Source organism: Anoplopoma fimbria, chromosome 2 (genome assembly GCF_027596085.1).
Source record: "Anoplopoma fimbria isolate UVic2021 breed Golden Eagle Sablefish chromosome 2, Afim_UVic_2022, whole genome shotgun sequence".
NCBI lineage: Eukaryota > Metazoa > Chordata > Actinopteri > Perciformes > Anoplopomatidae > Anoplopoma > Anoplopoma fimbria.
The window spans coordinates 18,563,343-18,575,128 of NC_072450.1; the positions used below are offsets into that span (position 1 = coordinate 18,563,343).

Here is an 11,786-nt window from a genome sequence, read left to right on the forward strand (position 1 = left end):
CACAACTCCTTTCTGTGTATCCTTCACCACATCTCCTGTTGTTCCAATAATTACCACAAGGTCACATTTCCTTCCTGCCTTAAAAATCTTTTGAGTCTAATTCTTTTCTTTTTATATTTCTGACAGTGCATGAGCACATGTTCTGCATTCTCATATACATTTAAAACATTCATCATATATACTTTTCCCTTCTGTTTCCACTAAACACAACAAACTGGACCAGAGTGTGCAACAAGAGATTAGGCAGGATAAAAGATAAAGAAAAAAATAAAAATAAAATAAACTTCAATCAAGGTGAAGGGAAAGTGGTTAACAAAAGACATTGGATGAAGGATGTAATGTTTTGCCTTTTCGACCACAACCTCAGTAAGGGCAGTATGAACTAAATGTCAAAAGAAAAAGAATGCAATTTTGAACTCAGCTCATGTGAAATGTAGTGTTCTAAAAAAAAAAAAAACAGAATGTCCTACATCCAGTCACATTTTGCAGAATGTAAGCCAGCATACTTTTCTGGCTATTCTGACCCATAATCCTCTGCGCAGCGGGTATATGAGCAAGTGGGTCAAAGTTCAAGGTGCATTGTTATAACTAAGTAGTGTGTCCCAATTTAATTCATACTGCATGCAACAGTACGTACTTTGTAAGGGCAGCTGCAGTATATACCAAAAGTAAAATGAACAAGTATTTAATTTGGAATGCAGCTAACTGCTCCAAACAGCTGCAGTTGCCGAAGCAAGTCAGTGGCAATTGCCTGCTACTAAAGACATACACGAGTTACCGAAAAAAGGAGGTGAAGACACACACCCCTGTCTGTATCAATGGAGCTGAAGTCGAGCAAGTGAACAGTTTACAGGGGAGCAATAGAAAACATTTTAAATGGAAACATAACAAACTGGCATGGTATGTGCACGGCCCAGGACAGGGGGTTCTGCAGCAGGTGATTAAAGCCTCCAAGAACATCATTGTTACCCATCTACTGAGCATCAGCGATATTGGTGACAAGAGGTGTCTGCAAAGAGCGTAAAGGATATTTAAAGACAATACCAACCACAATCACAGGTCTGGCAAGATATCCAGAAGTATCAGCTTTTTTGTGTCTTTCTTATGAAGCAAAATGGGACTACAAACTGCATTTTTTCACACAGCCCTGTTGTACAATGACAATAAATAACCTTGTAACCTTGTGTACAGAGGTATACAGGCACTCTGTTGGGTTGGAGGTAGGGGTGGTGACAGGGTTTGAGTCTTATGCAACCAACAAGTGTTGTTTGCTGCTGTTGCGTGAGAGGATATGTTTTTATCTGATGGGCTTGTCAGACCAAAGTTTATGCTGCTTACTGAAGATATTGTCTTTTCTTTTTAATTGTCCCCTGAGACAATAAGACTTAAGTCTCCTGAAAGCCTTATATATACCCAAATGTGATGAAATCCAGACTTTACACGTGAAGTGTATGTTGCAAAATTGGCAAAGTATATTTCTGTTCATCATCAAAATAAATACGCTTCACAGGCTTTTAATAATCAGTAACTGTTTATGAATTCTTTATGGACTGAAAGAGTCAAAAGCATTTCCATTCAGTGTTGTTTTTCCCATCCATCCAAAGATGCACTTTATGGTTCGCTCTATAGATAAACGTCTTGTAAACAAGCTTTGTAAAAGTGTTTGATGTCAATTCAAACCAGATTTCTTTTTAGTTTAGGGGGTATGATTTAAATTTTGTTTCATATTTATTCTCATTATTATCTACCCAAGATCTTCCTTGTTGCCAGTGTTTTGGTACTTTTTGTAAAAAGAAAATGTAATGAAAGTTTAATGAAATCTTAAGTAAAGAGGTAAAAAATGAAACACCAAAGTATGGTTTACATTTTGTACTACCTTGTCATTTGCAAGTGCTTTCATCATTTCAAGTGTTGATGGTAGAAAGAAATGTTATGTTAGTAAGAGGCACATCAATACTCAAAGTTCCCATGATTCAAAATGTAAAATTACCAAAGTTTAATATTTGTGCCAAGGATTGTAGGCCTACAACCAAGGACATTTTCTGTTTTACTTGATTATTCTCAGGTCTGCGTTCACAAAGAATATGAATTGTTGAATGGTGAAGTAACACATTTTAGTTAGTATAATCAATTTTCTAATGCAACGTTAAAAGAACATGTCTACTATGAATCTATCAAATGTTTTTTTCTGGGTTTCTAAATGTTAGATTATTTCCCACACTCTTTAGTTGGGGAAAAAAACACGTTATGTCACACAAAGACTCGCATGCGCAATGACTGCGCACAGCTGACAACCTTTGCAAATGTCCGTGTCTCGTGATCATCAAGTGGTCAATTCTGATTGGACGCCGCTCCAAAAGTCGCAACCTCATTGGTCAGTGGACGTGTTCGCGATTCACGTTAAAACGACACGCATGTCATTGGTCTGTTTCACATGTCTGCTGATGTGCCGGGTTACGATACTTTTCTATTCCGTAATTTAGCACTTGTGTAGAACCACTGTTGTTTATGCCACATCGCCTCTGCGGCGTAAACAGGAGCTTTATTCGAGCGGATCTTACGTCCTTTAGACGGGCTGCTGACCGATATCAGACGTAACGTTACGTAGGTAGCGTACGTGCATTCCTGATAACAGGAGCTAACGCTAGCCTGCTGGTGTGTCGATACAGAGTGACATAAGTGTTATTTACATTAACGTTAGGATGGGTGAGGAAATCAACGACATGCCCATTCACACAGCCTGTGAATCGGCTAATGGCACCAATATAGAGGAAAACGGCGGAGCAGTAGAAGGTGTAACATATTACACATTAGAGGAGATAAGAGTGCACAACATGAGCACTGACACATGGCTCATCATCAAAGATAAAGTGTATGACATCACGGGCTTCCTCGAAGAGGTAAGAATAAAGAAACACTTTCTGCAGACTGGAAGCAACTATTCTGTCACATTTCAGTCAGTAGTTGGCTAACTAGTTCGGCTAAGATGACTTCCTGGGATTGCAAAATGAGTTGTGTGTGACGTCTGCAGACTGTCTTCATTCACGCTGTTGACGAACATCGACGCCATCCAGAATTTAAAGTCCAAAGTTTCGAGTTGTCTCGGGTTAAACCGTGTCAAATAAAGCGATATGCGCCTCACGTGTCTGTAGCTGAAGCTATCCATTACCCTGACTGGGAAACTAACAACATGTATTGTGCGTTAATATAACGCTTGCATCGATATACCTGCATAGTATTGTATCCTTTAAGAGTAGCTACACATGTACAGTACCAGTCAAAAGTGTGGACACACCTTCTCATTCAACTACTTTGAAGAATCTAAAATATAAAACATATTCTGGTTTGTTGAGCATTTGTTTGTTTACCACATAATCCCATATGTGTTCCGTCATAGTTTGGGTGTCTTCAATATTAATCTACAATGTAGAAAAAAATAAAGAAAAACCATTGAATGAGAAGGTGTGTCCAAACTTTTGACTGGTACTGTATATATAGTTCCAAATTCAATACTATGACTATAACTTTACGTTACTCGTATCATAATTCATATGTAAGTTACTCCACATGCAAAATTGATCTTTACATAGTTTTCTTTTCTTCTTCATATTGACAATAATTTAATACTGGAGCTGCTTGCAATGGAGCTCATTTTAACTATTACACTTGGGATGTTAACTAAAAGTGTTTCATAGCATTTTAAAAGGTTTTGTATGTATATTACAATCTGTAAGGTAACTGGCAGCCTTAGCTGTCAGTTGTAGTGGCATAAAATGTAAATAGTTTAGTACAGAAATATATCTAAAATTGCACTAGTACAGAACTTGACTTTAACATTCTAAGTTACTTTCCACAACTGATCGCTCATATTGGTGCGTTTCATAAATTTGCCTGTGATTTCAAATAGTTTTTTTTTTCATTTCTTTAGGCTAATGAAGCATAGAAATTAACTTCATGATATTCTGAGTTTGTTGTAAATAAGGAAATTGACAAGCTCAACACTCTTGATTTAACCCATTCTATGATTTCAGCATCCGGGAGGTGAGGAGGTTTTGATAGAGCAGGCAGGCTCTGACGCCACAGAGAGCTTCGAGGATGTGGGTCATTCCACCGATGCCAGGGAGATGCTCCAGCAGTACTACGTTGGGGAGCTTCACATGGTAAAATCAGGCCTCTGTTAGCTCTGAAAGACCTAATTCCCTGCCTGTAGTATGCTTTGAGAAAATATAAAGGGATGGCTATCCAACTAAACGAAACCCGTGCTGCAATTACAGATCATGGCAGAAGGACAACTAATGTACGACATGTTTAATCTACATGGAAAAACATCTCAAAATGACCCCATCCTGGCAGACACTAAAAATAATTAATTATAAGCCAGAGCACTCAAGACGGGCATCTGCATCTGTTATGTGATGAAACAAAAACAGAACTTTTCCCCTCAAAAGCAAAATGTTGGGAATTGTGCACCATAACTCAGGGACAGGTTCACAATTCCAAGTCTGTCTTAAAAAAGTCATGTGACTATATGAATATCGAAAAGGCAGTTTTGCTTGCTGTAATCATTCCATACTAGGACTGTGGATTTTGTCCCCTTTCACTTACATTGAACGAACAATAAGCAGGGGTTTCTTACTGGCCAGTGCAAATTGAAGGAAGGATTTACAGCGAGCACAACCTGTTTTAATGTACATTTGGGAGAGAGAGTAACAGAAAGTAAGATAAGACACAAAGATTGTTGACCATTCAGAGTTGTGTCTGATAATTTCAGTTATTTTCAAAATATTATTGTATAGTGCAATAGTAATACTGAAGATAATTATTGTGTAAATGTGATAGCAGCACATTTCTTCTCATTTATTAGTTTTTTGCATTGCCCCAAATAGTGTTTTAGTTAAGTTTCATGTTGCTATATCACTAGTTTTGCTTTGTTTTTTTTCAAAATACACAGCTTTGCAACAATTAATGTGTACACATAAATAACATATAAATGACTGATTATTGCTCTGTCTCTCCAGGCAACTTAATGGGGGCTAACTTAATTCATATTTAGATTTTGTCAACAGCTGTGAATATTAAGCAAATGAATAATGAAAAAATCAGATTTTTAATCAAATATGGTCCGATAACTGCTTTGATTTTAATCCATGACTTGTTTATGGGTGTTATTTGTGTCAGTCATCACGTCATTTTTTCTATTGATTTTCTTTGCAGGATGACAGAAAAAAGGAGACGGCAAAGGTAAGCCCCAGTGTTCATCTGAGCTGCAGCAAAGTCAGTGAACCAGAATTAACAAAGACAATACAAAGTTCTTGGTTTGTGGCAATAATATACAATATCTCTAATTTGTGTCCTATTTTTCTGCTACAGGATGAAAATGTTGCAAACTCAGGAGAGTCCAGGTGAGTCATCATGAACATTGTGTGTCAGACTCATTGTTTACTGCAAATTATTCTGCTGATTTGCATGAATCCCTGTAAATATGGAGATAAAAAAAATCTATGAAGAAAATCTATTAAGATTTCTTTTTTTCTTCTGGAAATGGTTAAATGTGATTGTCGTTTTAACTTAACTATCGACTATACTATCGATAGTTGCAAATTAAAAAGACGCAATGGGCCATACCCATATATAATGTTTATCTATATCTTTTTGTTCCCTTACTCATTTTTCTTTTTAATTTATATTGTTCTGGCTTAAAAAAAAAAAAAAAAACATATATTTGTATTTCTTCCAGCAGCTCCTGGACCACATGGTTGATACCTGCTATTGTCGCAACCATCGTTGGTGTCATGTATCGTTACTACCTGTTTGAACACAAGTCTTCTTGAGCTGGCATCCTGTTTTCATCTCATTCTTTTCATCTGGAGGCCTTGAAATGTTTGACCAAAAACCTCCTCACACTGAATGCGCACAATTAGGAGTGTCTGCATCCTCTGCAAGAAGAACAGGAGGTGAGCAGTTTGATAAAGTACTTTTGAACCAAACAGTCGGGCAGAGACTTTATTAAATTGTCTGCCTTCAGTTTCTTTGTATATCTTTGTCACTGCCTGATGTCATTAATGCTGTCCTTAACTTAAACTTTCATATGCATTTTAACCATTTTTGTCACAACTTTAATAACCCATTTGCCTGCTCAGAAAAAGATAATTTTACCTGCCTGGAATAAATGCACCATCATTTCAATTTCTGTTTTTTTTTAATAAAGTGAAAAATCTTACTGCTACCATACAATACCAATCAGGAGTTTATTCCATACACTCTTTACAGCACTTTTCTGGTTTAAAATGGCTTGATTGCATTTATCACTTTATTGTTAATGCATAATCTTTCCAATTATGTAGTTGCAGTGTGAAATCTGTTCTTTTTTTGTTAGTTATATTGTATCCGTGATTATTTAAGGTAGAATTTATTCTGATTTGTCCCATTTTTCTACAGTTCTGTTATCAGGAATTTGTGTAAATGTTCAAACTGCCTGAACCATATATTAATATAAAATGATGTAGTATGTAATAAAACAGTAATATTTTGTTACTTAGTTAAAATTGCTGACAATGAATGATGAGTGAATACCCTTCAAAGAAGAAGTATTTCTAATTTGATTGTTCGGTTTTTAAAATGTTCCTCAATATGCCATTTGTTGTTTTTAACTGGTGCTTTTTCACTACTTTGTTTCATTGTAATGCATCTTAACTTTATGTTTTGGGTAAGTGGTACTGCAGCTGTTGGGGGTTTGGATTGTATTCAATTAAGTCTGGTGTGCGTTTCAGGCCACAGAGCATACATATTAAACTATTTTAGTTACTCAACATCATCTTTCATTCTCAAGGTTGCTGTTCAGCTGTTAATGTTAAATATGTAATGGTCAATAAAAGCCCGGAAAGCATTTTTTAATATCACTCCTATTGAATATCTCAAAAAAGGATTTGTATTTCCTATTACTATTGAAACAACCATTTTCCAACTACAAAGACAATACAAATTTGAAGTCCATTTACCAACTACCATTAAAAACTTCTGGATATAACTTGCTGTATATGTTTACACGCGACTACAAAATAACTTTCAGATGTCAAAATCTAGTTGTTGGCTTTAACAATGAATATTTGCCTCCTCTTTGCATTTCAATTGTCATTTCTTATCATTAAAACTTTCTTTAATTGTGTAAATAACTTAAAGTATATAAAAATATGTATGTATGTTGTGCTACTTAAGAATGACATGTGTTTTCACTCTTCACAATATGTCTGTTATTTACCTGTCCTTTCAAAAATTCCCTCCCTGCATGTGGCAATTGTCAAACATACAAAACTGATAATAATGACAATGTAACCTAGAAAACAATGATAGGTATGCTAGCCAGAGAGGACAGACATAAACTAACTCTTACTATTGATATGCCTTTAATTTCTGGTAGTCAGCTTCTGAACTGTCTAGCAGGCTCTTTCAAGAACAAAAGTCTGATCTCTATTATTGTTGAAGCCAGTCACAAACAAATTAAGAAATGACAGGGTGATACTGGGATCAAGGAATAAGCCAAAACACTAATACAGAGAAGTTAGGGCAACAGCTGCTGTTATTTCTATATTGGTAACATCATGGTGGTAGGCAGCAAATCAATAATAGCAAAAAAGAAAGTCCACTTGTCATGCTTTACAGGGAGGTGAGTGTCAAAGAGCAAATGAGTAAATAATCCTAACACTCGGGTATCCTCGTAACAAAAATATAACCATTGTACCAATGACATTAATGTAGCCTAACTGATAATGTGGTTATGCACTTATACACTGATTTGTTTTGTCCATTTCATAGTGGGATACCAGCACAAAGAGAATAATACTTGAGTCTAAATATGCCTGCTCCCCTCATCTACTTGTTTTGTGGAGAGGAGCAGGAAGCAGTGATTGAAATTAAAGCCTTCCCGTCTGCAACACCCACAAGAGCCCTCACGGTGCAGAGTGCCCGTGGCCAGCAAACTGCGTAAAAAGCACAAATCAACACCCATTGACACATTCTAATTTAATCAGACAGGACATGGACAAAAACTGGATGCCCTCTGTTTGATTGTTTCAAAAGAATAAAGCCTTTCATTAAATCTGAAAAAGAGTCACACATCACATTTACTATTTGTCTTGAATGTGCATCAACTCCACAATTTTAGCAACTAACAAACATGTAAAAATATCGAATTACAAAAAAACTCATTCAATAGCATAAAATGAGCAATTCATCCACCGCAACCAGTCAGGAATTATTATACATTTATTGATGTATTGATGTTGATTTTGTCATGCATTACTTCATATTAACACAAGGTGGCACTACAACCTCAAGATGTTATTGTAAATCATTTGTATCATTTGGCCTTTTCCAGAAACAGCGAAAATATATATTAAAGTGGCTAATCTGACTTGTGCACCCACCCACTAATAAATTCATCGCAGAATAAAGCCATGTTTATCTCCAGGTTGTATGGGCATGGAACAGCACATGGTGGTAAAGACATTATGCAATGATGAAAAACAACCTGCAACATTATTACTGAGACAGTGTGATGCTGATAAAGACTGTGTGCCATGAGATTGTTTGAAATAATGTCTAGAGACACTATACTCCTGGTTTAATTGCATTCCTCTCCATATAAAACGCAACAGGGGTTTGTCCTCGTCCAAAAGGCGTACCTGATGGAACATACCTTTGATATCTCCACAGATGGCAATTGTATGTGGGCGGAATCTGAGTAGAACCCCGAGGAGAGAAGGACCTAGTGTTGGTCCTGGCAAAAGACATTTATTTAGGTTCTGTCCCATGTATTCAAAGGAGCAGTCAAATACAACTCTATGTTTGTTGTTATGTTCGACAATGTGATGTGGGAAATACCAAGTTTCCTGTGGTTGGTCTACCTGCTCGTTGGGAATCCTTTGAACATAGCCAGACTGCACAAGCTTAATCAGTTCCTCTCTGTATTTATCAGCCAGTTTGGGATCGTTAGATAGGCGTCTTTCTGTAGCACACAGTCGGGGCAGGACAGCTTCCTTTGGAGCCTGAAAGGTGGAAATGTTGGGAGCTCGTAGTAGTGGAGTAGCGTAGCGCATGACACCATCTATATCTACTCTTACTGTCTTGGAGTGGAGTAGAGTGAGAGCGAGCTTGTCTTGCTTTGACCTTGTGGCTGTCTTTTCGTTGATGTAGGGCAAGGTGTCGATCTGCCAGAGTCTTTCAACATTCCTTAGCAATTCGCTTTTGAAGCAGGTAAGATTGAAGGAGATAGTGTGCTGGGTTTGGAAGAAGCTGGCTGGCCCTTGGAGAGCCCATCCTAGCCTTGTGTGTACTGCCAGTGGCCCGCCATTTAATGTTTCATGTTTTTTTTTCAATAACTTTATTGAGACATTTGTTCATATATATATATTTTCTTTATTTAATGTTTTATTCTCTTTATTTAATGTTTCATTCTCTTTATTTAATGTTTTATTCTCTTTATTTAATGTTTTATTTTATTTTTTTCAATAACTTTATTGAGACATTTGTTCATACATATACATTTTCTTTATTTAATGTTTTATTCTCTTTATTTAATGTTTTATTCTCTTTATTTAATGTTTTATTTTCTTTATTTTATTTTTTATTTTATTTTTTTCAGAACTTTATTGAGACATTTGTTCATTAGATTACATTAGATTAGATTAGATTATTATTTATTTTTTTCAATAACTTTATTGAGACATTTGTTCATACATATACATTTTCTTTATTTAATGTTTTATTCTCTTTATTTAATGTTTTATTTTCTTTATTTAATGTTTCATTCTCTTTATTTAATGTTTTATTCTCTTAATTTAATGTTTTATTTTCTTTATTTAATGTTTCATTCTCTTTATTTAATGTTTTATTTTCTTTATTTAATGTTTCATTCTCTTTATTTAATGTTTTATTCTCTTTATTTAATCTTTCATTCTCTTTATTTAATGTTTTATTAGATTTGTTAGATTATTATTTATTTTTTTCAATAACTTTATTGAGACATTTGTTCATACATATACATTTTCTTTATTTAATGTTTTATTCTCTTTATTCAATGTTTTATTCTCTTTATTTAATGTTTTATTTTCTTTATTTAATGTTTTATTTTCTTTATTTAATGTTTTATTTTCTTTATTTAATGTTTTATTCTCTTTATTTAATGTTTCATTCTCTTTATTTAATGTTTTATTTTATTTATTTAATGTTTTATTCTCTTTATTTAATGTTTTATTTTTTTCATTTAATGTTTCATTCTCTTTATTTAATGTTTTATTTTCTTTATTTAATGTTTCATTATCTTTATTTAATGTTTTATTCTCTTTATTTAATGTTTTATTAGATTTGTTAGATTATTATTTTTTTCAATAACTTTGAGACATTTGTTCATACATATACATTTTCTTTATTTAATGTTTTATTCTCTTTATTTAATGTTTCATTCTCTTTATTTAATGTTTTATTCTCTTTATTTAATGTTTCGTGTTTTTTTCCCCAATAACTTTGAGACATTTGTTCATATATATACATTTTCTTTATTTAATGTTTTATTCTCTTTATTTAATGTTTCATTCTCTTTATTTAATGTTTTATTCTCTTTATTTAATGTTTTATTTTCTTTTTTTCAATAACTTTATTGAGACATTTGTTCATACATATACATTTTCTTTATTTAATGTTTCATTCTCTTTATTTAATGTTTTATTCTCTTTATTTAATGTTTTATTAGATTTGTTAGATCATTTTATTTGTTTTCAATAACTTCATTGAGACATTTGTTCATACATATACATTTAATGTTTTATTCTCTTTATTTAATTTTCTTTATTTAATGTTTTAATTGTTTTTTTTCTTTATTTAATGTTTCATTCTCTTTATTTAATGTTTTATTCTCTTCATTTAATGTTTTATTTTCTTTAGTTAATGTTTTTTTTTCAATAACTTTATTGAGACATTTGTTCATACATATATATTTTCTTTATTTGATGTTTTATTTTCTTTATTTAATGTTTTATTCTCTTTATTATTATTATTTATAAATGAAAGAGATAGTTGCAGAGTTCATTGTATTCAAACATACAAAACATATCTGGACTGTTGTTGCACTCCTGCTTATATTTTGTTTAGTAAGCAAAGGTAAGGAATGTTTAAGTAATATGTGAGATCTAAATTATAGAAAAAAAGCCCAAAAGACACTTTGCATTTACATTAGCCTTAATGTAGTGACAGCAGTTATGGCAACACAGAATTATAGCTCTATGAGACAGCATATTGTATTTGTTGGAGTATATATGAAGTCAACAGATAGACATCATCCCCATGACTGGATCGCCTGTCATTTCTATCAGCAGTCCTCCTCAAGGAGAGCTAAGGCTGCTAATGCACAACACTCCGGTGTCCTGGGAGACCCGCTCGGCAAAAATCTCAAATGGCTGGAAAAACACTTACGACTGCTGCAGGAACAAACATTATGCCTGGCTAGTGGTTTGACTAAGTCCAAAAAGTCACCTATACGTGGAGTACATACAGTTTCATTTGTTTTACTTGAGATGTTGTTACAATTAAATTCCGTCTTTGTTTTCATGCATGCAGAAATACCATGGTAGCAGAGATGCAGCAGCACACAAGAAAAACAATGTCTGTTTCAAATTTTCTGTCTGCAGAAGAAATCCTGAGAGGGTTTTGCAGCCTTGACAACTGCCTAAAAGGTTCACTAAAACACCCACCTCTCACAATAAAAACATCCCCAACTTTACTTTTTTTCTGAA

At 34.0% G+C, this 11,786-nt stretch overlaps 1 protein-coding gene across 2 annotated transcripts; it reads left to right on the forward strand.

Annotated features, from left to right (window-relative positions):
• Positions 1-2,428: 2,428 nt before the first annotated feature.
• Positions 2,429-7,154, forward strand: LOC129102919 (cytochrome b5). 2 transcript variants are annotated; one of them, XM_054613198.1, is made up of 5 exons: positions 2,429-2,900; positions 4,032-4,160; positions 5,215-5,241; positions 5,371-5,402; positions 5,738-7,154. In XM_054613198.1, the coding sequence occupies exons 1-5, from the start codon at positions 2,703-2,705 to the stop codon at positions 5,829-5,831; spliced, it is 480 nt and encodes a 159-aa protein (XP_054469173.1). In that variant the 5' UTR covers positions 2,429-2,702; the 3' UTR covers positions 5,832-7,154. The 2 variants fall into 2 exon arrangements, with proteins under 2 accessions (XP_054469173.1, XP_054469174.1); XM_054613199.1 differs by having other exon boundaries at positions 5,741-7,153.
• The last annotated feature ends 4,632 nt before the right edge of the window (positions 7,155-11,786 follow it).

Coding starts and splice junctions, on each gene's coding strand:
- LOC129102919 (XM_054613198.1), top strand. CDS start 2,703: ATGGGTGAGGAAATCAACGACATGCCCATTCACACAGCCTGTGAATCG. Junction 2,901..4,031: donor TCACGGGCTTCCTCGAAGAG/GTAAGAATAAAG, acceptor CTATGATTTCAG/CATCCGGGAGGTGAGGAGGT. Junction 5,242..5,370: donor GAAAAAAGGAGACGGCAAAG/GTAAGCCCCAGT, acceptor TTTCTGCTACAG/GATGAAAATGTTGCAAACTC.